The sequence below is a fragment of the Pseudonaja textilis genome, chromosome 2 (genome assembly GCF_049901715.1).
Source record: "Pseudonaja textilis isolate UNSWEBS1 chromosome 2, rPseTex1.2, whole genome shotgun sequence".
NCBI classification, from domain to species: domain Eukaryota; kingdom Metazoa; phylum Chordata; class Lepidosauria; order Squamata; family Elapidae; genus Pseudonaja; species Pseudonaja textilis.
In genome coordinates, this window is record NC_141991.1 from 8,269,400 (window position 1) to 8,294,199 (window position 24,800).

The window sequence follows — 24,800 nt, forward strand, 5'->3', positions numbered from 1 at the left end:
TTCCCACCCACCCAAAAAAACATATACTGGTATCTCAAATGGATCAACAACTGGTCCTTTTACAAATGTTGGTCAGTACCATTAGCTTGGAACTTAAGACAAGTGAACTCCCTTTCTCATGAACAGGACCTTTTAACCAAGGCGAATGTTGGAAACCTATTTTTCTTCTAGATAATATTTTTGGCAAGAAGCAGGGGAGAATTATTTTTACACAGATATTTCACACAGCTGCAAATTAGAACAAGCAAAGGATTATACAGAGTTATGAAATGAAAGATGAAAGTGTTTATACATTATATTTTCCTGTCACTTAATTCTAGCCAAATACATCTGATTATATGACCTTCCTCTGGTATAGGGCCACAGCACATATAAATAAACTTAATTCTCATAAAAGAATCCACACAGAAGAGAAACCATATAAATGCGTAGAGTGTAGAAAGAGCTTTATTAATAAATGGCATCTTACTTCCCACCAAAGGATACACACAGGGGAAAGACCATATAAATGCAGACAATGTGGGAAAGCGTTCACTCTGAAAAGTGGCCTTATTAGTCATGAAAGAATCTATAAAGGAGAGAAACCATTTCAATGTACAGAATGTGGAAAGAGCATTACTTGGAAAGGACAACTGAATTCTCATGAGAGAAGCCACACAAGGCAGATATCCTGTAATTGCCTGGAGTGTGGAAAGAGCTTTATTGACAAATAGCAGCTTAGTTTCCACCTGAGGATGCACACAAAGACCATATAGATGCATGGAGTGTGGAAAAGCTTTCATCACAACTAAGAACTTATTCGTCATAAGAGGACCCACATTGGGGAGAGACCTTATAAATGCATAAAATGTGGAAAAGCCTTTACTCAGAAAAGTGACCTTATTAGTCATGAAAGAATCCATACAAGGGAGAAACCATTTCAATGCACAGAATGTGGAAAGAGCTTTGCTCAGAAAGGACAACTGACTTCTCATGAGAGAATCCACACAGGAGAGAGACCATATAAATGCTTTGAGTGTGGAAAAGCGTTTACTCAGAAAAGTGGTCTTATTCGTCATGAAAAAATCCATACAAGGGCGAAACCAAATCAGTGTAGCATGTGGAAAGAGCTTTGCTGAGAAAGGACAACTTAATTCTTATGAAAGAGCTCACACAGAAGAGACCATATAAATGCATGTAGTGTGGAGACAGCTACAACCACTGCAGGACATTTATTCATGAAGGAATCCACACCCGGGGGTGGGGGTCGGGGGAATCCATATAAATGTGTGGAGTGTTGAAAGAGCTTTGCCTGGAAAGGATAACATAAATCTCATAAAATTATGCCCACAGAAGAAACCATATAAAACTATGGAATGAGCTTCATTCAAAACAATCCAAAGAATCCAGAAAGGAGAAGGAAGCTTATTGCATGGAAGGTGCAAAGATATTTTGTTTGATCTGGAATGTTATTCATGATGCTGTGTGGATTCTCTGATTTCCAAGGAGTGAACACAGCACAGCACAGCATTAGCAAATCTGTACTCTGCTTCATTGTGTCACATGCCTTCCCCAACAAAAGGTTATTGCTCTTAACGCTACCCTTCTGGATCTTGCAATTTGAGATTGCAATGCAAATACACTTTTAGTACTGAGGCCTTAACTCAAATGAATATTTGAAAGTCTGTAAAGTGGTAGACAACCTTTGCTTCCTTCCAAACATTTTTGCATTGTGCCATTGCCCCAGTGCATTTGCTGCATTTTTCATGGCCAATTTCCAAGTCCTGCATTTAAGCCATGTTGCCAGGCCAAGTTACCAAGTTAACCTCCAGACAGGAGTTCTACCAGAATATGCTGCTTGCCATAGTTTGTGGTGCTGGAAGCTGAGGGATTGCCTGCTTGTATTGCTTGTCAGTCACCAAATATGGCCTCCTGCTTCACCATCTTCTTCCCCTTTCAGATAACAGATAATCAGAGTTGGAAGGGACCTTGTAGGTCATCTAGTCCAACGCCCTGCCCAAGCAGGAGACCCTATACAATTTCTGACAAATGGCAGTCCAATCTCTTCTTGAAAGTCTCAAGTGATGGCACTCCAACAACTTCCGAGGGCAAGGTATTCCATTGGTTGATTGTTCTCTCTTTCAGAAAGTTTCTCCTTATTTCCAGCCTTAGCCTCCTCAATGCCATATAGACGAATATGATGGCTTCCTATGATCTTGGTGCTGTTCCTCTGTAGTGGCTCATATTTAAGTGATTGTGCACTAGGACAGTGGTCGCCAACCGGTGTGGTCCACGAGAAAATTTTGGTGGTCCGCAGATAAATTTCAGCCCCAAAGCACCCCCCCAAAGCAATTAACCCAGGCTGCATGGGAACGCAAAGCCCACATGGCCCTTAGGAACACAGGCTTGTGTTGCTTGTATTGGAAACAACATGAGGTAGTGAGGGGAGGGTGGGAGAGGGGGGGGGACTTGCCCCACGTGCCTTGCCTGGGGTGCTTCTTTCCACTTCTGCTTTTGGCTGCATGCAAGGAAAGCAGCAAAAGTCTTTCTCCCCCAAACTCTGCCAGAAATGAGTCTTTGAGACCCTGCAAGGCATCCTGCTCCATGAGGCTACACTGGTACGACAAGTCTCAGACTCATTTCTGGCAAAGTATGGGGGAGAGCAAGAAAGACTTCTGCTGCTTTCCTTGCACGAAGCCCAAAGTCTCTCTCTCCCCCTGAGAATGGAGCTGGAGACGGCATCCTGTGATCCCAAATAAAGAATAATTGATTGGTAGGAAAACAGGGTAGGGAATTTTCCTGCAGCCTTTTGAGGGGATTTTCCCAGGGTCTCTGCAGAAAAAGCATAAGCAGCAGAGACCCTGGGAAAGTCCCTCCAAAAGTGCAGGAAAATTCCCCACCCCGTTTTCCTACCGATCGATTGTTTTCTATTTGGGATCGCAGGATACCATCTCTCTCTCCTGAAAATGGAGCTGAAAAGTAGGTTGATGAAGGAATGTGGCTATCTTGGAAGGCATGAGTGAGTGTGTGTGTGTGTGTGTGGTGGAGCTTCAGTGCTTGGCTGGCAGGGAGTCAGGCAAGGTGCATCGCTCACTCTTTTTGACCACGAAAGAAGCAGCCTGGGAGTCAGGTGAGGCATGTGGGGTGAGGTGTGTGGCCCTGCTTTATTTTCTAAGAAACACGATAAAAGGTAAAACCACGGCGGGGGAGGGAAATCTGCCCTGGGGTGGCTTGCTGACGCTGGTGGGAAAGTCAGTCCCATATTCCAGAGCTTCAGTACTAACAGTACTATGTCTGATACGCAGTGCGGATTCCAGACTGAATATTCGAGTATTGGTCTGGCAAAAGTTTTGTATGCTCTAGTTAGCAATTGGATATTTCCGGAGAAGCTTCGTAAGATTAGATTTACAACTCTTAATGCCTTTTTGGCAATGCTGTTACAGTGAGCTCTGGCGCTTAGATCATTTGATACGAGAACTCCAAGGTCCTTGACAGAGTGAGGATCATCAACGAGGTCGTATCCGCCTAGTTTGTATTTGGTGTACTGATTTTTTTTACCAATGTGTAAGACAGAGCATTTGTTGGTCGAGATTTGGAGTTGCCAGATGTTTGACCATTCAGACATAATCAAGGTCACTTTGAAGGATAGTAGCATTGTCAGTGTTGTTGAATAGTTTTACATCATCTACGAAGAGGACGCAGTTGCTTATAAGGTGATCGCAAAGGTCATTTATATAGAGCATAAAGAGTGTGGGTCCTAGAACGCTGCCTTGGGGGACACCACTGTTAAATGGAGCACGGTTAGATATAGCGCTCCCTATTTTTAATATTTGTTGCTTATAACTACATTATACAACATAATTGTAACTCTGTAATACATATAAACAAACCGCTGGAAGTAAAAGAAAAACCCCAGGTGTTCAAAACCAATCAAAGGTGATTCCATTCAAAAGAGTTTTGCTTATTCCAGTTTATGGAGCTTCTCAGTCATCCAGGTCATGGTTTATTTTATTTATTTTTTATTTATTTTGTCAAGCAATTATAAGATAACAGGTATAAGAATAAACATAGTTACGAATACATGAAATGGATACATATAAGACAAATAAACAATAGGACAGGGACGGTAGGCACGTTGGTGCGCTTATGCACTAAAGGTGCTTTTTCAAGAGGCAACTGGGCTTTCTGTTTTTTCTCTGAAGAAGCTGAAGCACCAGAAAATCCCGTTGCTTCTTCAGAAAGCATTGTTGGGGGAACCCTGCTCTTCCTCCACCGTGCCCATCATACTCGACCCTTTACCCCATATTCATCATCACCTATAATTCCTCTACCAAATGGTTAACTTTTGAGCGTCCGGAACAAGAGCGCATGTGCAGACGACGTTTGCCAGACGAAGCCGAGGAAAAGGGAGGCGGTGATTTGGCTTGGAAGACGCTCTAGCCAGGAGCTGTAAACGAGAGCGGGGCGGGGGCGCTGATAGGGGTTTACCTCAGGGAAAGCTGCTCTCCGGCTGACCTGCAGGAGGACGCGGGAAGTTTTGGCGGGAAGGATTTGCAGCTGCTGTTCTCGGCCTCAGAATTCCAGAGGAGGCGGAGCCCCGCCCCCTTCTCCCAACCCTGAAAGAGGTGGGGGAGGGTCCGCCATGACTGAAGGCGGCTTCAGACGGTTTTTCCCCCAGTTGGGACTGCGCTGAAGCCCGGACACCGAATGGATGCCCGGTGGTCGCCCCTTCAGACGGGGAGCGGCTGCTCTGAGGCTGAGCGCTGGCGCTTCCGCAGCTGCGTCTCCCGGGAGGCCGAGGGGCCCCGGGCGCTTTGCAGCCGCCTGTACCGGCTGTACCAGGGGTGGCTGCGGCCCGAGCGGAGCAGCAAAACCGAGATGCTGGACCTGGTGGTGCTGGAGCAGCTGCTGGCCCTGCTGCCCCCGGAGCTGTCGGGCTGGCTGAGGGAGTGCGGGGCGGAGAACTGCGCCCAAGCGGTGGCCCTGGCTGAAGGCTGCCTCCTCGGCCCCGCAGCCGCCCCGGAGCCCGGAAAGGGGCGGCAGGTGAAAAAAGTCAACCGTGGGAGGCTGAAGTATTTTGCAGCCTTTGTAAGACATCGGAGGGAGAAGAGGGGGAAGAGAAATCCAAGCCTATTAGAGTCAGGTCTCCCCTCCCTGCATCCAAAAGGATGAAAGAGGTTCGAGAGTTTTTGGGAGTTGGCTAGAATCCCTTCTCCACTCTGCCCCTCTTCCCTCAACACACGAATCTATTGAGGCACTTTTTCCATTTAAACCAGGGGTCTTGAAGCTTGACAGCTTTAAGACTTGTGGACTTCAACTTCCAGAATTCCTCCTCCAGTCATGTTCTCTCAGGAATTCTGGGAGTTGAAGTGCACAAGTCTTAAACTTGCCAAATTGGAAGACCTTTGGTTTAATCTGATATTAGTCAAACTCTTCTTTTCAATGTTAGAACCTTTAAAAGATATGCACACCTCTGTTTCAATTCTTTAAAAGTAGTCTCTGAGAATAGACGTCTAGAACCTGTCTTCAACCTTGACAAGTTTAAGTTGTGGACCAACTCCTAGAGTTCCTCAGCTAACATGGCTGGTGGGGGGATTCTGGGAGTTTAAGTCCACAAGTCTTAAAACTCAAATTTGGAGACTACTGGTGTAGAAGATGCATATTGGGATAATGACAATGATCTGTGGGAATGACATTGGAAGTGGAAATACCACGGAATACACAACCATGTAAAATCACCACAATCATGTAAAACCTGGAGCCTTCCCACAAGTAGACAGGGGCAGGGGGAATGCTTCAGTTTACCCAAGAGGGAAAGGACAGGAGGGGAGAAATACTTTCAAGCTTTCAAGATTTTGTGGTCTTGTGATCAATTGGCCTTGATCCCAAAGTATGTCCACGAAGCGAAGCTAAACCAAAAAGCAGAGATTGATCCCATCCCTCTCAAAGTGCTAACGGTCCCTAAATCTAACAGAAAAATTTCCCAGAGGAAGGGATAGAGCTGACATATGTAAATCCACAAAGGAGGAAGGCATAGCTCAGAGAAGATAAAGAAGCAACTCCTGATTAGAACGAAAAGAGGAAATAAAAAGAGGCAAAAAAAACATACAAAAAATGCCAGACATTTACCCAGAAATAACAGCCACCTTCAAATCAGAATCCCTGAGTTCTCTCACTTTGACTTGAGTTGGGGAAATTCAAGTGGAGAGTCAAAAGGTAAGCCAAGCAATCTAACATGGCAATAGTCTTATGAACATGGATCATAATCCAGGCTGTTCTTTCAGGTACAGGAGCCATTCGCAAGAGAGATCTCAGCAGAGCTCCAGGAAAGAGATGAATCCAATCCCTCTCAACAGCTTCATTTCAGGAGGATCCAATTCGGGCCATCTTGCCAGGCAAGTATAGGTTTCTTCTGAAAGCAGTAAAGTTCCACCTCTTCCCATTCTAGAACTGCTTTTACAACCAAATGCTAAATCTGTGCATTTGAACACGGTGTCTCCCCAGAATGCTCCATTGAGTCACGTTCAAGTCATTTTCCAGATTGTTCTTAGTCTGTAAGCAAAGGACAGTTCACAAAATGAGAGGCTTGTATCACAAAATGTAATCAGTTTGTTGAAAGATTTTAATACGTCTCTTTCAAAAGAACCTGAAAACCAGCTACAAATTATGAATTGGAAAAGAACTGCTTTCCAAAATGTACCAGCATATCCACTTAAAAATGAATCACCTGAAGGGCAGGTTCCCTCTGTAAAACCTACTAAGTGAATCCTAAATGGCTGTAACAATAAAATTGCTGGTCAAAGGACTTGCGATTTCCCTGATTATTTCCAAAATTTGGAAACAGGCTAGGAAAGAAGTTCCTGGTGGCTTCGTTCTGTTTTGAAAGAAATTTCCTGATTGTGGAACCCAAACCACCTTGCTGAATCATTCTGGAGCTGTTGGCAACTCCCCAAAGGGGGTTTTGTCATCCGACAACTTCCATTCATCTAAGCCTTATTTTGCGCCTTTGCAGCAGTAGCCTCAGGTGCTTGGTCTATAGACCATGGGGACCTACAGACATACCTGTCCTGTAGGAAAATGTCCAATTGGTCTCTTGAAAAGCTGTGTTTTGTATTGTAAGAAAGGATTGTCTGTTAGGGATAGTGTTCTTTCTCTTTCTAGGGCTCTTCTCTCTTTGAAGAGGTGACTGTAGACTTCACAGAGGAGGAGTGGGCACTGCTGGATTCTGGCCAGAAGGCCTTGTGCAGAGAAGTCATGCTGGAGATTTTTAGGAATATGGCCGCTCTGGGTAAGGAGCCATTTTGCTCTGGGTCCAGTTAATTGGGAAAGGTGTTTTAAGTGGGAGGTAAACAAGGAGGATCTCTGCACTCAGTTGCATAAGCTGTTCCTGACACCTGCCTGGGTGCCCCCTGAATAACTTCACTCTCTTCAAACTTTTCCTACTCTTAAAAAAAACATAGTCATGTGTGCTTAATATTTGACTGCTATCCAAGGCCAGATATCTATGCTGGAATTCAAAAAACATCTGAAAAAAGGTGTGATTTCCCACTTCTGTGTTATGGACAAGAAAACTTCCTGTTGGAACCAGGAAACAGAGATCTTCACTTTAACTGGCAACTGCCTGTAGACATACTTAGATCCATATGGCATCTTTCGAGGATTGGGAATTAAAAGTGTATGTGTGTGTGTGTGTGTGTGTGTGTGTGTAGCGGAATAAAAGGAATCTCAGTCACTTGGAAGCCGCCTTCCCACCAGCACACCTGCCCCCTCTGCCCCCCTTTCTCCCCACCACCTAAAAAGAAAGGTGCATGTGATCACCTTTTGCAACCTTCTGACAAGTAATGTCAGTGTGGAAGCCAGATTCACTTAACAACCGTGTTAGTTCCTTAACAATTGCATGATTCAGTTGACAACTGTGGCAAGAAAGATTGTAAAATGGGACAAAATTCATTTCACAAATGTCTCCGCAACAGATATTTTGGGCTCAATTGTGGTCATAAGACTACCTGTAAATGCTGTAGTAATTTGTTCTTCCTCCAATATCGACTTGAACAGCTTGGACATTATCCTATGTTCAGCTTGGGCTTCCAGAAATAAACTGTGTAGCAGTTTCAACATCAGAATGACTTGCCCAACCCTATTTGGTGGATCACCTCAACAGTAGCTTCATCTCCATGTTAACTAAGGAGATGTCAAACATTGAGGAAGATCACAACTGAGCAACCTTGGGCTCAATCACCCCTCCACCCCACTTTCCACTCAACACTGTTCTGGAACTGTCCCTTGGGAAAAGAGAACCACTGCAATATATTTTCAACATGTGACTTTGGAGGTAGTCCAGAATTTTCAATTGTATGAAAAGCCACAAAGAAGATTAGATAATGACACTCCTGATATAGCAATCCCTCAGGAGGTAATGTTTGTAACCCTGACCTGAATCTCCATAAAATAAGTCTAGATAATGTTTTCCACGCTGAGTCCTCTGTAGCTGTAGCCACATCCTTTTTTTAAAGTGCCTCATTTGAAGATTTGAATATATAGGAATCCAGAATCATCAGACTGAGCAATGGCTTTTGGAGGTGACACTGCTGCCTCCTTTTAGAAGGATAGTAGTCCCTCAACCAAGAATCCTTTTACTAAATTCTAATGGGAACTTATATTTTCTTTTTCTCAATCAGGTGACAGGCTGGAGAATGACAATGAGAAACAGATGAGGTTAATGCCTATGGAAACAGCAAACCTTCAAGTAGAAGAAGTGATTTTTGATCATCAACAGGATGCAAGCCCCCAAGAAAAACGCTACTCAGAAGATCAGGGGGCGAGATCTTCCACTTATCTTCCTACTGAAATCCAGCAAGACCAGAAAGGGAAGCAAAAGGGAAAATACAGCAAAAGGGAGAAAAATGAATTCGATTTAGCTGAATACGGCAGAAGCCAGGCCAAAGGAAAACCATATGACTACAGACAGTATGCAAAATCCATCAATCCTTCTTTCTCTCTTTCTTTACCTAAGAAACTGTACAGGAAACATGAGCCAAATATATTTGTAAAATTTGGAAAGTGTTTCAGTGTGAGCAGAGACACGAAGCTCTGTGTGAAGTGTGGAAAGAACTTCAGTAGCAACAGTACACTTAATCGTCACCAGAAGATCCACACAGGAGAGAAACCGTATAAATGCACGGACTGTGGAAAAAGCTTTTCTCGAAACACACAGTTTATTCATCACAAAAGGATTCATACAGGGGAAAGACCATATAAATGCCTGGAGTGTGGAAAGAGCTTTATTGCAAACAAAAATTTTACTCGGCACCAAAGGATCCACATAAAAGAGAGACCATATAAATGCATAGAATGTGGAAAGGGCTTTATCGACAGCAGAGACCTTAGTCACCACCAAAGAATCCACAGAGAGGAGAGACCATATAAATGTACAGAGTGTGGAAAAAGCTTTAATCACTACAGAACCTTTACTCGTCATGAAAAAATACACACCAGAAAGGATCAATATAAATGCATAGAGTGTGGCAAGAGCTTTAGTAACTCTAGTACTTTTACTATTCACAAAAGGATCCATGCAGGTGAGAAACCATACAAATGCTTAGAGTGTGGAAAAAGTTTTAGCCGGAAAGGACATCTTAATCGTCATGAAAAGACTCACACGGGGCAGAAACTTTATAAATGTATAGAATGTGGAAAGAGCTTCAGTACTAACGGTAATCTGGCTCGCCATCAGAAGATCCACACAGCTGAAAAAACATATAGTTGCAAGGAGTGTGGAAAGACATTCGCTGAGAGTAGTGATATTATTTCCCATCAAAGAATCCACACAGGGGAGAGACCATATAAATGCCTAGATTGCGGAAAGAGTTTTTTTGACAACGGTGGCCTTACTCGACATCAAAGGGTCCACACAACGGATAGACGGCATGAATGCTTGGAGTGTGGAAAGACCTTTATTGAGAGCACAAATTTTACTCGGCACCAAAAGATGCACGCAGGAGAGAGACCATATAAATGCATGGAGTGTGGAAAGAGCTTTATTCGCAATTGTGAACTTACCTTCCACCAAAGGTTGCACACAGGGGAAAGACCATATAAATGCCTGGAGTGTGGGAAAAGCTTTCGTCGGAATACAGAACTTATTTATCATAAGAGGACCCACACTGGGGAAAGACCATATAAATGCATACAGTGTGGAAGAGCCTTTACTAGAAAAGGACATCTTACTTATCATGAAAGTATCCATACAGGGGAGAAACCATTTCAATGTACAGAATGTGGAAAGAGCTTTGCTCAGAAAGGACAACTGACTTCTCATGAGAGAATCCACACAGGAGAGAGACCATATAAATGCTTAGAGTGTGGAAAACATTTTCATTGGAGCAGACAACTTATTCAACATGCAAGGATCCATACTGGGGAGAGACCATACAAGTGCATGGAGTGTGGAAAGCAATTTACTCAGAAAAGTCATCTTATTAATCATGAAAGAATCCATACAGGGGAGAGACCATATAAATGCACAGAGTGTGGAAAAAGCTTTGCTCGGACAGGACAACTTAATTCTCATAAAAGGACGCACACAAGAGACCATATAAATCCATTGTAGTGTGGAGAAAGCTCCAATAATCACAAGACATTTACTCACGAAAGAATCCAAAGTGCGGGAAATCCATATAAATTCATGGTGTGTTGAAAGAGTTTTCACAACAAAAATATCATAAAATTATGTGCACAGAAGAGATATTATAAATCTATGGAATGAGCTTTATTCAAAACAATTAAATTACTCATCATCAAAGAATACAGAAATGAGAAGGAAGCTTCTTCCATAGAATGTGGAAATATATTTTGTTTGATCTGGAATGTTGTTCATGATACTGTGAGGATTCTCTGATTTCCAAGGAGTGGGTAGAACACAGCACAGCATTAGCAAATCTGTACAGCATGCTTCATTGTGTTACGTGCCTTCCGCAACAACAGGCTATTGCTCTTAACTCTATCCTCTGGACCTTGGAAGCTGGGATTGCCACGCAAATACATCTTTAATACTGAGTCCTTACTGAAGCAAAACTTTCAAAGTCTGAAAAGTGGTATGCAACCGTTGCTTCCTTCCAAACATTCTTGCATCGAGGGACTGCCTCAGTGCATTTGCTGCATTTCTCTTGGCCAGTTTCCAAGCCCTGCATTTAAGCAATGTTGCCAAGCTGAGTTGCCAACTGAACCTCCAGGCAGGAGTCCCACCAGAATATGCTGCTTGCCGTAGTTTGTGGTGCTGGCGGTTGAGGGATTGCCTGCTTGTCAGTCACCAAATGTGGCCTCCTGCTTCACCATGTTCTCTTTTTCTCTTAGACCCCTACACAAGCTCTTTGCTCTTTCTTAGCCTTTGTTTCTGTAAACAAAGGGTCTTGATGGGGTAAGGTTGCTTCTGGATTTCCATACATTGTTGAAAACACCAGCTGTGGCTCAATTAGCCAGGCAACTGGATCACCAGCATGACGACAGGATCCTTGTAAGTAGACTGAATGAGTGAAGGCATGAACCATCTAACAGATCTAACAGATAATCAGAGTTGGAAGGGACCTTATAGGTTATCTACTTCAACCCCCGCTGCCCAAGCAGGAAACCCTACACCATGTCTGACAAATGGCAGTCCAGTCTCTTTTTGAAAGTCTCAAGTGATGGTGCTCTCACAACTTTCGAGGGCAAGCTGTTCCATTGGTTGATTGTTCTCTCTGTCAGAAAGTTTCTTCCTGTTTCCAGGTTAAATCTCCTTGTTCAGTTTCCATCCATTATTCCTTGTCTCGTCTTCAGATGCTTTAGAAAACAGCTTGACCCCTTCCTCTCTGTGACAGCCCCTCAAATATTAGAAGACTGCTATCATGTCTCCCCTGGTCCTTCACTAGACTAGCCAAGCCCAGTTCCTGTAACTGTTCTTCATTTGTTTTAGTCTCCACTCTCCTAATCATCCTGGTTACTCTTCTCTGTACTTTTTCTAGAGTCTCAACATCTTTTTTATAATGTGGTGAACAAAACTGGATGCAGTACTCTAGGTGTGGTCTTACTAAGGCTTTATAAAGTGGTATTAGTACCTCACTTGATCTCGATTGTATCCCTTGTTAATGCAACTTAGGATTGCATTAGCTTTTTTGGTGGCTGCTGCACACTGCTGGCTCATATTTAGCTGGTTGTCCACTAAGACTCCAAAATCCCTCTCACAGTAACTGCTATTGCCCCTGGTTTCACCCAGTCTATATGTGTACTTTTGGTTTTTCTTGCCTAAGTGTAGGACTTTACTTTACTCTACGTTGAATTTCATTTTGTTAGATACTGCCCAGTGTTCTAGTCTGTCAAGATCCATCTGGATCTTGAGCCTATCTTCTTGGGTGTTAGCTATTCCTGCCAGCTTAGTATCATCTGCAAATTTGGTAAGTTCCCCTTCTATTCCCTCATCTAAGTCGTTAATGAAGATATTGAAGAGTACTGGGCCTAAGAAGGAACCTTGTGGCACCCCACTGCTTACTTCCCTCCATGTAGACTTAGACCTATTAAGGACTACTCGTTGAGTATGGTTTGTCAGCCAGTTGCGAGTCCATCTAGTGGTGGTGCTGTCTATCCCACTTTTTCCTAGCTTACCAAGAAGTAGGTTGTGGTCTACTTTGTTGAATGCCTTGCTGAAATCTAAATATAATATGTCCACAGTATTTCGCTGGTCTACTAATTTAGTCACTGTGTTGAAGAATGAAATATGATTGGTTTGGCATGATCTGTTTTTGACAAACCCCTGCTGACTGCTAATTATTACTTTACTTGTTTCTAGATGTTGGCAGATCTGTTTTTTCATTATCTTTTCCAGTATCTTCCCAGGTATTGATGTCAGGCTGATTGATTTATAGTTTCCTGCGTCTGTTTTTTTTCCTTTTTTGAAGATGGGAATCACATCAGCTCTTTTCCAGTCCTCTGCTTGTTTCCCAGTGTTCCGGGATTTTTGAAAGAAAGGTGCAATGGTTCCGAGATGACCTCTGCCAGCTCCTTTAAAACTCTGGGATGTAATCCATCAGGTCCCAGTGGTTTGTGTTCATCAAGATCAGACAGGTGTTCTCTTACTATTTTTTTTGCTTATTTTAACTTTTATTTCTGGTCTGTCTTTTACAGTTATGTTTTTGGTGGGTTGAGCTATAGTTTCTTTTTGCATGAAGACCGATGCAAAGAATCAGTTAAGCAGTTCTACTTTCTCTCTGTTGCCTGTTACTTCCTTGACATCTTCTCTCTTTAATGGACCGACTGTTTCCTTGATTTTTTTTTCTTGTTATTTATATTTCAGATTTCTTGAGCTGTGCTGAGCCATGGGAAAGAGGTGCGGCCTGGCTGCAACTGTTTTTCCAAAGCACAGACAGCCAAGGTAGCTTTGCTTCCTCAAACATCCATGTAGGAAAAAAATGATAAGCACCCAAATATAGAAAGAGCTGAAGGTAGAGTTGTGGCCTGACTATTGATGAGATAACCCATACAGTATTGTCATACAAACATATGGATAAATTACATATTGGGTAATTCAATGAAAGTTGTCTCATTCATTGTTCATTTTCTGCACATATTTCTCAGAGGTTTCTAGACACTTTGGAGAAGAGGGTTAGGAATCCAGGTTGGAAGAATTTTTATCTTCTTTTCTTCCCACTGTTTTTTCTGCTGCCTTTCCATGCAGTGCCTTCCCAGATTACTCAATCCATTTTTGAAGGGGTTCCACATTTCCCTGAACTAGAACATACTTCCCAGCTAGGTTTATACCCATTGGCTACACCAAAATGTGGTGAGTAGCAGGTTGAGCAAATAAGTCTTTAGAAAGCCTAAATGGTGCTTTACATTTACATTGAAAAGCAAGCCTGAGATTGGAAGGTAAGAGTTGCCTTGAACTGCAAGATTAGTGGTATATAAATGTGATTGATAAAGGAATGAGTGTATGAATGAACAATTATGTCTGACTAGCTTGATACCCATGCTTCGCTATGAAACTATGTGGTCAGGCTTAGTTTTGGGGGAGGAAAATAAGGGGAAAAATCTGTCCCTGCCTACCAACATCCATCAGTATTTATCTGGTTAGCGTCCTGTCAGTGTGTGAGAGAGTTGAGGGCTATTTGGAAACTGAAACTTTGCTGTTGAGCAAGAAGGAGACAGCAAGGAGCCTGGGCATGGCTTAGCTCAAATGTTCTGTACTAAAACTGCTTGGTGCTCTGAAGCTGAAATTCCTCTCCTCTGCTTGTGTTTTCCATTTGGAACAGATTTCTTTTCAGGTGTGAAGGGGGACTAGAACACCTTAGCATCAGAGCGTGTTAATAATAATATACGAAATACTAATGCTCTGATGGTCATTTCAAAAAATCCTTTCTTAGCAAGCACCTAGAAGCCAAAAGGAACATACCTGCCAAGACTTTATGGTTCTGGAGATTTTGTGATGTTGCGTCAGTGGTATTTCGCTTTTATATTATACAGATAGATATATTGATATATAGATGTAGAAAGATAGAGTTTTCCTGAACTCAAAGTAGGAATCTTCTAGAGCTGAATGTGTAACATTCTGGATGGATAGATCCTGTACTCGGGATCCTGTAGCAGGTCAGGTTACACTAAAAATGAATTCAATTAACTTCCAGCACCTGGCTAATCTTATCTAGATAAGAAGGATCAGTTCTTGTTAGGGACCGAATAAGAGACCACCTGGATTTGCACAACTGAACGTCCATATTGCTATCTGAGGAGAATAGAATGAAGCTGAAGGCTTAAGAGTCAATCTTTGGTTCTGTATTCTTTTCCTTAGACACATTTCTACCCTTAATGTAGCTACTAGCTTATCTGTATATTATTTTTATTGTTACTTATCTTGTCTATATTATAATGTGCTGTTAAAAGTATTTAATTGCTTTGTTCAATAAATTATTTCAGATTTTATTGTCTGAAACTCTTCGTCATATATGGATGGGGCAAAACAAGGCCAGTTTGGGACATTCCAAAAATATATCAGAATACAGCAGTGACAAACTACTTTTGTGTTACTGCTGAGCAAATATTGCTATTTGAACCAAGCACTTAGAATAACAGAACAACATAGTTGGAAGGGACTGGGGGTCTTCTTGTCCACCTGTCTTGCTCAGGCAGATGCCCCTGGCCTGTACCATTTCAGACAAATGGTTGCCCATGTTAGATACTTACCATGTTGGAGCATCCACAACTTCTGGAGATGACTGATTGATTGATTGCTGTGTCATTGAAGCAGTGCCAATTCTTAGCAAGCACCGGGCAAAATCTCTTCAGGATACCCTTGGCCATTCAGGAGTCCTATTGATGCGCTCATTGCTGCTCTGATGGAATGCAACTGTCTTGTTTCTGTTCCTCTTTTTCCTCCCATCTTTGCTAGTCCCATTGTTTCCTCAATGGAGTCGAGTCTTTTCTTAATGTTCTTTGTTTATTTGTGACCCAGGTCTGAAATCTCGGTTGATTTCTTTTATGAAGTATTCATTTGATTCTTTGAGTGATCATGGTGTTTTCAAGAGTTGAAAAGCGTTATAGAATCATCATGTGTCTAGGAGGGACCTTTGAAGTCTTCTAGTCCAGTGGTCACCAACCAGTGGGTCGAGGACCACTGATGGTTCGCGAGAAAATTTTGGTGGCCCGCAGAGAAATGTCATCCCCAAAACAATTAATCCAGGCTGCATGGGAACACAAGGCTGCACCACCCACATCACCCATGGGAACACAAGGCTTGTGTCATTTGCATTGCGAACAACACGAGGTAGTGAAGGGAGGGGGGAAAGGGTGGAGGGGGGGAACTTGCCCTACTCACCCCACGCACCTCGCCTGGCCACTGGGCTGCTTCTTTCCACTTTTGCTTTTGGCTGCATGCAAGGAAAGCAGCAAACACCTTTCTTTCTCTTCCCCAAACTCTGCCAGAAATGAGTCTTTGGGACCCTGCAAGGCATCCTGCTCCAAGAGGCTGTGCTGGTGCGACAAGTCTCATAGACGCATTTCTGGTGGAGTTTGGGGGAGAGAAAGAAAGACTTCTGCTGCTTTCCTTGCATGAAGCCAAAAGTCTCTCTCCCTCCCTCCCTACCTCCCTGAGAACAGAGCTTCCCTCCCTGAGAACAGAGCTGAAGATGGTATCCTGTGATCCCCAATAAAGAATGATTGATCAGTAGGAAAATGGGGTGGGGAATTTTCCTGCAGACTTTTTGGGGGATTTTCCCAGGGTCTCTAGTCCGCAGGATTTAAAATTATGAGTTTGGTGGTCCCTGAGGTCCAAAAGGTTGGCGGCCCCTGTTCTAGTCCAATCCCCTGCCCAAGATATTGTGAGTTGAAGTTTCCTGTCAAGTCCGAGGAACGAGCGGGAGGCAGCGTGACAGCTGATTGGCTATCGCGTCTGACAGCACGCTATATAAAGGTGCTGTCAGACGTGACCAGCTGTTGCCTGTGTCATCCGCTGTGTTCGTGTGCAGTTTGGACATTTTAACCCTGTTAACTTTTAAATAAAAGGGTTGCCCTGAATCTGCTGGTCTGTCTCAGTTATTTCCCACCAATTTAACACTGGCGATGAAGGTGGGATAAGAGAAGGGAGACAATCAGCTGAAAGATCCAGAGGCTGTTAGCTGAAGTCACTTGGTTCGCCTTAAGTATTCACAGCTGAAGTCACTCAGAGCTGTCCATTGCTGACAAGTCAACGGCACTCTCCTTTGCCCCATATCAGTTGGGAACTGATACATGGGAGTCCTATCTCAATAGATAGGTCCCAGAAGAAAGACATGAACCAAAGTTTTCAGCTAGGATCGTTTCAAAATATACCAGAACTATTTGTAATCCTGCTGAGCCGTTGCTAACTGAAAACGTATTTTTGCAAAGTATGCACTTGGATGGATAAGTTTAAAACAGGAAGAATGAAACTGTTGGAAATGAACTGAAAGTAATGTACACAGGTGTTTAAGGAAAGTGACAATTAGTGAAGCTATGAAGCGTGTTTGTGGTTAGAAGAAAAGTATAAAGGATAGGATTAGAGATCAGCTCAGGACCCTTTGATTGATGGCAATCCTTGCAGGACCTGCTGTATGTCATTGGACCCCATTGCAATGGCTTATTAATGCAAGTGTATTACTGCTATTATATCTTTTATATTTATCCATTTCTTATGTTCCAAATTATTAGAAACAATAAACCTCTGATCTTAAAGTAAGAATTTTTGTTTGTGTTGCTGTTTCCTGTTGATATTTTTTTATGACAGAAATGGTGCATTGGCCAGGAAGGACAATTGTTGGAAGAGATCTGGTGTCCATCTAGGATTTTTACAACTTCCTGGCTTTTGGCCTCCAGATAACCAGCTAGCTCCTTCTGGTACCCACAATCTACTTTGGATCAGAGGTAAGCTGGAAGTTCCCTCTTTGGGGACATAGGGTAGTTAGTTAGGGAACTTGCTGTGATTTAGTTAACTAGTCTCATAATTTGGATGCAAGGGAAGGATCACAACCGGACTTGCTTAAGGACAAGTTTCTCTTTCTTTCTCCTTTACCTGTCATACCTCTTCGGGCAAAACAGTCGGGGCTGGTCTCGTGGCTGGGACCACGGGAGGAGCTGACTCCCCCTGGGAGCTGATCACTTCCTTATATTGGTAGTTGTGGTTGAGGTTGTGACCCTGTGTATTTTATTATACTTTGCCTTTCTTGAAAGATGAATACTGTTTCATGCTTCCCCTTCATTTACAATGTGTGTTAAGGTTTAATCTTTTTGATATTTTATGCATTTAATTGAAATATGTATTTTCTGTGATTGTGTATTTTTTCCTGATGTTGCTACTATCATTGCCTTTGTTGGGGTTTTTTTTAACAGACACTATATATGTGTTCGCACTGATATTGTGAAGTGTTTTTTTTCCAAAAAGTTTTTATTTTTTACAACAAACATACAAACAAAACATAAAAACATAAAACCCTCTTTCAATTATATACATACAGTGTGTCAGTTGGTTACAACCTTTTGTGCTATCCTTTTTTTACCACTACTCACAAGTTATATAAATTCTCACCTTATCAATCTAGCTTGTGCTTATGTAATATCAATTATTAAACATTCATTTGACTAAACTATTTTTCTATCATTTTATATGAGATATTCTAATTTTCATTATGTATAAGATTTTCAATCTTATAGATTCATCCAATGGTTATATATTTTATATTGTATTCTATATCAATCTATTAACTTTTATTGTTAGGCTTACTAATCTATTTCTTTACCATGTCTTTTTATCTAACCATTGATAAAATAAATCCCATATCATATAAAATTGTGTATCCTCTTGTTCTCTAATTTCTAATGTCAATTTACTCATTTCGGCACAGTCCATGATTTTCTTAATAATTTCCTCCTGCATAGGTATTTTTTCATTTTTCCATTTCTTAGCAAATACAGTTCTAGCTGCTGTTAAAACATTTACAATCAAATATTTCAATTCTTTACAATATATTTCCGGTATAATTCCCAATAAAAATATCTCAGTTTTAAAGTCTATGTGTTGTTTTGTCATTTTTTTCCAACCATGTGTGGATTATAGTCCAATATCTTTTTGCATCCGAGCATGTCCACCACATATGGTAATATGAACCAGGTATCTGATGACATTTCCAACATTTATCCGATTTATTCTTGAACATCCTCGCAATTCTCATCAGGGGTAAGTGCCACCTGTAAAACATACAAATTTTCTTTATATGCAGTTGACATTGTCATTTTATAATTTTGAGACCACAATTTTTACCATTTATCTAAGTCAATCCCACATCCAAAATTTTTCCCCTACGCAATCATTGTTTCTTTTACTTGTTCTTCCTCTAATTTAAATTCTAGCAAATGTCCATAAAATTTTTTGATTACTTTTTCATCAGTACCTGTCAAAATTTTATCTAAATCAGTCAACTTATTATAGATACCTTCTGTTTTAACATCTTTATCAAATCTAGACTGTATTTGCAAATATGAAAACCAATTCATTTTTACACCTTGTTCTTCCAACGCTTGCATAGATTTAAGTTCACCCTTTTCATTCAATATCTCACCATATCTGTTTATTCCTTTTTATATATTATTGGATAGGAAAAAGCTTCAATAGTAGATAACCATAGTGGAATTTTTAAATAATATTGCTTTTTTATCTTCTTCCAGTTTAGAAACAATGCTTCTTGAATATAATGTCTTCTAAAATACCCCTGTGTTTTAGTTCCCTTATACCAGAGGAAGGCATGCCACCCTAACAGCAAGTCATGTCCTTCTAAATTCAAGAGACTAGTATTCCTGTTATCCACTTCTTTATCCACATCAGACTCATCGCTTGGTAGTATAATTCCCAATTGGGCAAAGCAAATCCTCCTCTTATTCTTGCATCTTGTAGCAATTTAAGTTTTATTCTCGCTTTCTTCCCCTCCCCCTAAAATACATTTGTATTTTAGCACTCAAAAAATTCTTTCCCTAATCTGATTGGAATTGTCTGGAATAAGTATCTAGGCAATACATTCATCTTAATTGTAGATATTCTCCCAATCAGTGATAATTGTAAATTTTCCCATTTTATCAAATCTGTCACAATCTGTTGTTTAAGTTTGAAATAGTTGTCCTCCTTAAGTGTGCTATATCTTGGTGTTATGTGTATCCCTAAATATTTAACCTTATTTGTGACCTGGATCCCCAAAACTTCCTCCAATTCTTTCTTTTGTCTTACTAAAATGTTCTTTGCTAAAATCTTTGTTCTATCTTTATTCATTTTCAAACCTGCTACTTTCCCATACTCTTCTATCTTTTCTATCAGTTTAGGTGCAGACTTCAGTGGATCCTCTAATATAAATACCAGGTCATCTGCAAAAGCTTGTAATTTATACTCTTCTTTTTAAATTTTCATTCCTTTTATTTTTTTTCTTCTCTGATGTTCCTATTCAGCACTTCCAGTGTTAACACAAACAACAGAGGCGACAGTGGACAGCCTTGTCTAGTCCCTTTTCTTCTATCTATAAAGTCTATTAACTCTCCATTTATCTTAACCTTTGCAGTTTGTTTATGATATATTGTTTCTATGGCTTGAGTAAATTTTTTACCAAAGCCCATTTGGTTGAATTGTAACAGCATAAAACGCCAATTCACATTATCAAAAGCTCTTTGTGCATCTAAAAACATCAGAGCCATTTGTTTTTCAGGATGTGCCTCATAATATTCCAATGTATCTAAAATTATTCTCATATTATCTTTAATCTGTCTCTTCGGCAGAAATCCATTTTGATCTGGGTGAATAAAATTGTTTAAGTATCTTTTCAGTCTTTCTGCCAGAATTGAAGCAAAAAAAATATAATCTGAATTTAATAGTGATATTGGTCTGTAGTTTTTAACTTGCTGTGGGTCTGTGTCCTCCTTCGGTGTGATATATGCTTCTGACCATGTTTGGGGTATTCTCTTCTTTGTCATAACTTCATTCATAACTTCTAATAAGTGAAGATACAATGTTTCCTGGAATGTCTTATAAAATTCACCTGGCAAACCGTCCGGACCTGGTGCTTTCCCAATGTTTTGCTTTTTTAAAGCTTCTGTTAATTCCATCATTTTTATGTTACTTTCTAACATTATTTCAATATCTTTGGGTATCTGAGGCAAATTTGCTTCCTGTAAGTATTGTTGAATTCTTTCTTCCTGAACATTCTCTTGATGGTACAGTTTTCCATAATAATCTTGAATATTTTTTTCTTCTCTGCATTTCCATAGCATACATGTCCTTGTTCATTTATCAATTGATTTATCCTTCTCGAGTCTCTTTCCTTTCTCAATTTATATGCTAGCCATCTGCCTGGTTTGTTTGCATCTTCAAAATCGTTCTGCTTAGCATTTTTAATTTTTTGTGCTATTTCTTCTTTTTCCATTAGCCTCGTTTTATGTTTAGTTATGTCCATTTTAATTTTAATGTCCTTTTTTGTGTAAATTTCTGTAGTTCTTTTTCTAACTTCCAATATTTTAAAGGTTTTTTTCTGTTTTATATTTCTTTTCCTTGTATAGTCCATTATCAAGCCTCTTGTATAAGCCTTCATCGTGTCCCAGAGGTTCTGTAATGATGTATCCTCTTTTATGTTTTCTTTAAAGAAAAAAGTCAATTCTCTCTCAATTTTCTGTTTAAAGTCTTTTTCCTTTAATATAGTATTATTTAAAGTCCATCTAGATCTCCTTTTTTGTCCTTTCCATACAAGTGTTATTGGATTGTGATCTGCCCAGGTACTTGCTTCTATTTCAATGTCTTGTATGTTAGAAAGCAATTCTGTTGACATCCATATCATATCTATTCTAGACCATGATGCATGTCTATTTGAATAAAAGGTATATTGTTTATTTTCCGCATTTCTCTTTCTCCATGCATCTTTTAAGTTTATCTCATCTACCATTCGAAAGAAGGATTTTGGCAATGTCTTTCTAGCTTTCTTTGCTGTTTTTTGTGTTTTATAGTCCAATTTGTCATTTATTATTCCATTAAAATCTCCATCAGACAGATATTAGCATAGTCCAGTTCAATTATTTTCGTATGTAATTTCCTGTAAAAATCTTCTTGATTATCATTTGGAGCATAAATTGCTATTAAAAGTATCTTTAGATTATTGTCCATTATCTCCACCATCAAAATCCTTCCGTCATCATCTGTATATATTTGTTCCACAGGGATTGTATCTCTCTGATGTATAACACTACTCCTCTCTTTTTCCACTGTGTCAACGCTGTAAATAATTTCCCTAATTTTTGTTGTTTCAATATATAATTATGTTGTTTTTTTAATATGTACTTGTAGGCAGATTATATCAAATTTTAATTTCTCTAATTTATGAAATATTGTTCTTCTTTTAATAGCTGAATTAAGTCCATTTATATTAATTGTAATCAGTTTTCTCTCATCCATTTTAGACTTTATAAGAAGGATTTGTTGCTCTAGTACAGTGGCCCCCAACCTTTTTTGTGCTGCGGCCCGGTACCGGCATCACAAAATCATCCACAGCCTGGTACCGGCATCAGCATGCATGGCAAGGCGAGCCGAGCAACCGGCCAGCCAGCCGTCCCCCACTTCTCCCTGCCACCTTCAACTACTCCTTTGTACCTGTGTCGATGGGCTTCACGACGGCTTCGGGACGGTCGCTCGGCTCGCCTTGCCATGCGTGCTGAAAGAATCCTCACGCCTTAGTTTTGTTCGAAGCCGCCCCCCCTCCGATGAAGCTAAGGCACAAGGATTCTTTCAGCACCCAAACACTGCTTTCTACCCAGAAAAGCTTACCGGAAGCACTTTTTCATCAAAACAAGATGGCGGCGCCCAGCAAACCGGCAGCCCGGTAGAAATTGTTCCACGGACCGGTACCGGTCCGGGGACCGGTGGTTGGGGACCCCTGCTCTAGAAGATCTTGGTTCTCGTTGCTCTCTGGGTACATCTCCTACGGCTCCTTCTTCTTTTTCAATTACTGCTATACTTTCCTATTGAAATTCAATTAAAGACTTTTCTTTTCTTGTATCTTCCTCCCTTCCTCTGAAATATTCCAGATAGAATAACTCAGCTTTTTCAACTGTATCAATTCTGTCTTTGTTCCTGCCAGGCAAACGTGAGACCTTCTGGTATCAGCCGTTTGTAATTTATTCCTCTTTTAAATAACTCTTTGGTCAGGAATAAATATTCTCTTCTTATCTCTCTCACTCTTCTCCGTACCTATTTTCAGTACCACTATTTCTTTATCTTTGTACTTTAGTGTTTTTTTCTCTTGCCACCTGCAGTATATGTGATTTAATTATTTTCTTAGTAAATCTGATATGAACTTCTCTTGGCAATTTATTTCTCATCGCATATCTTGTATAGACACGAAAAACCTCGTCCATCCATCATCTTCTCTTTAGTTAACTCTAATACTTCTGCTTCAAGTCTTCTGCCCAAATCTTTCCCACAGCCTTATTGTATGGCCTGGGTGGGTTGTTATTCACCCTGCCCTTTTTCCCTTGGTGGTCATGTGTAGGTTTTGTGATTTTTTTTTAACTTTGACCATGCTTTGTTTTTCTTTTAATGGCTCCTGTGATGAGATTTCTGAATATATGCCTCTTGAGTATTTTGTTACTGCTTCAACTTTTCTGTTGATGAAGGTTATGCCTCAATGTAACTTATATTGGTTTATTTTTCCCTTCCTTATTGTCATTTAGTATTCTTTATGATACTAAGTTAATCAGAGGAAGCTTAATCTTGCTGCTAGGATTGAGTTTTCCATTCCTTCTTTTGTCTGAATTGCTATTTTTCATCCTGGGTGCTTTTTCCTTTGGCACTATGATTTTTCTTTAACCTGATCTTTTTTTTTGTCCCTAGGAAGCAGCCCTCTCTGAATCAGCCTGGGGGAAGGCAGGAGTGAGCACTAAGTTTTGGTGGCAAAGACTTTCACAAGAGCCTTATATTAGAACATGTAATCTATATGACAGAAGAGTTTAATATTTCTTAACATTTAAAAAAAATGGTTTAGGAAAACCAATTAAAAAATGAAGGCCATGAAGCAAAACAATAGCAATTGTTAAAAAAAAACTTTTTGGAAATAGTCTAACATATCCATTTAAAAATAAATTACGTGAAGGACAGATTTCTTGTGCTAAAAAACCCCTAAGTAAGTATAGCAGTAAGGCTTTTGATCAAAGGGAAAGCATCAAGCACCCCTCATACAATAGAATGGGACAGATCACCACAGCCAACCATGGGGCAATTTGCCGCAGGATAATTCAACAAATACAAAAGTTGTTACACTAATTTCAATGAAAACATGCTCTCATCAATAATAAAAGTAACTGAATAAAGCAATTAATAGAGCATTGAATCATCCCATGGCCAGTTGTACCCTAGCCAGTTGACCTAGACTCTACTTAGAAAGCCAAGAATGTTTTTAAAAAGCTAGAAGATATTAAGAGGTACATTATACAATAAAAAGCAATTCCTTAGAAAGCAACTGTATTTCCAAAATACTGCCTCTTTTTTTCTCCTCAATATGCTTGTCAAGCCCGAAATTGACATAAGTGTAGCCATTTTAGTTAGTCTTAGTATATATTCTTTTTCTTACTTTCTTTCTCTGTGGTAGTCATGGGGGGGAAGGGTTTCAGGCTTGACACATTTCTAAGGGGGGAGGAGTGGAGATAGAGATGTTTTGGCTAGGTGATCTTTCTTCCCGTGGGAAACTAGCTGTCCTTGCTGGAGCCCCTTGAGGTGGAGATTTATGACATCAAGCAACATTAAATTACTTCTGTTGGATAATGTGACTTATGGGGGTTGTTTTGAACTTGTAATATTGTGGGGTAATTCTGGGTTGTGTCAGATTTACCATGGACTTTACCAATTTGATGCTTTCCTAAATAAATCTTTTTGAAAGACGGACTTTGTACTTTTCTTTTAAAAAGGATTTCATCACTTGGAAACCTGACAATGCTATTCTTTGGAAAAGCACACTATGCCATTGATTCCAAACAAGTAATACTTTTTAAAATGAATTGATATGCTGTCCAACTCCCAGCAACTATGGGCAGTTATATGTGATGTCACTAATCAGTGCACCAATCACATGTATATTTAACTAGTGAGATCGGACCCAAGGCAGCAACGCCATTTTGGGCAGTTGCCATGGCAATTATTCCTCACCACTTGAGCTTCCCAACACATTTTGGAAAAGAAACTCTTATATGGAACCTTATTGTCATGACCTGTTGTGTCCTTCCATGCCTTTTTTTGTCACTTATCACACCCAGTGGTTATGGCCACCAATACA

The 24,800-nt window shown here is 40.5% G+C and overlaps 1 protein-coding gene and 1 pseudogene across 2 annotated transcripts; both read left to right on the forward strand.

Moving 5' to 3' along the window:
* The first annotated feature begins 243 nt into the window (after nucleotides 1–243).
* LOC148126659 (uncharacterized) lies at nucleotides 244–1,170 on the forward strand (annotated as a pseudogene).
* Nucleotides 1,171–3,819: 2,649 nt separating this feature from the next.
* On the forward strand, nucleotides 3,820–24,409 carry LOC113451014 (uncharacterized). 2 transcript variants are annotated; one of them, XR_015742439.1, is made up of 5 exons: nucleotides 3,820–5,022; nucleotides 6,264–6,374; nucleotides 7,141–7,267; nucleotides 8,658–11,491; nucleotides 23,366–24,409. XR_015742439.1 is itself a non-coding variant. In XM_087927853.1 (4 exons), the coding sequence occupies exons 1-4, from the start codon at nucleotides 4,687–4,689 to the stop codon at nucleotides 10,586–10,588; spliced, it is 2,505 nt and encodes an 834-aa protein (XP_087783979.1). In that variant the 5' UTR covers nucleotides 3,820–4,686; the 3' UTR covers nucleotides 10,589–24,409. The 2 variants fall into 2 exon arrangements, 1 of the variants encoding a protein (XP_087783979.1); XM_087927853.1 differs by having other exon boundaries at nucleotides 8,658–24,409.
* The last annotated feature ends 391 nt before the right edge of the window (nucleotides 24,410–24,800 follow it).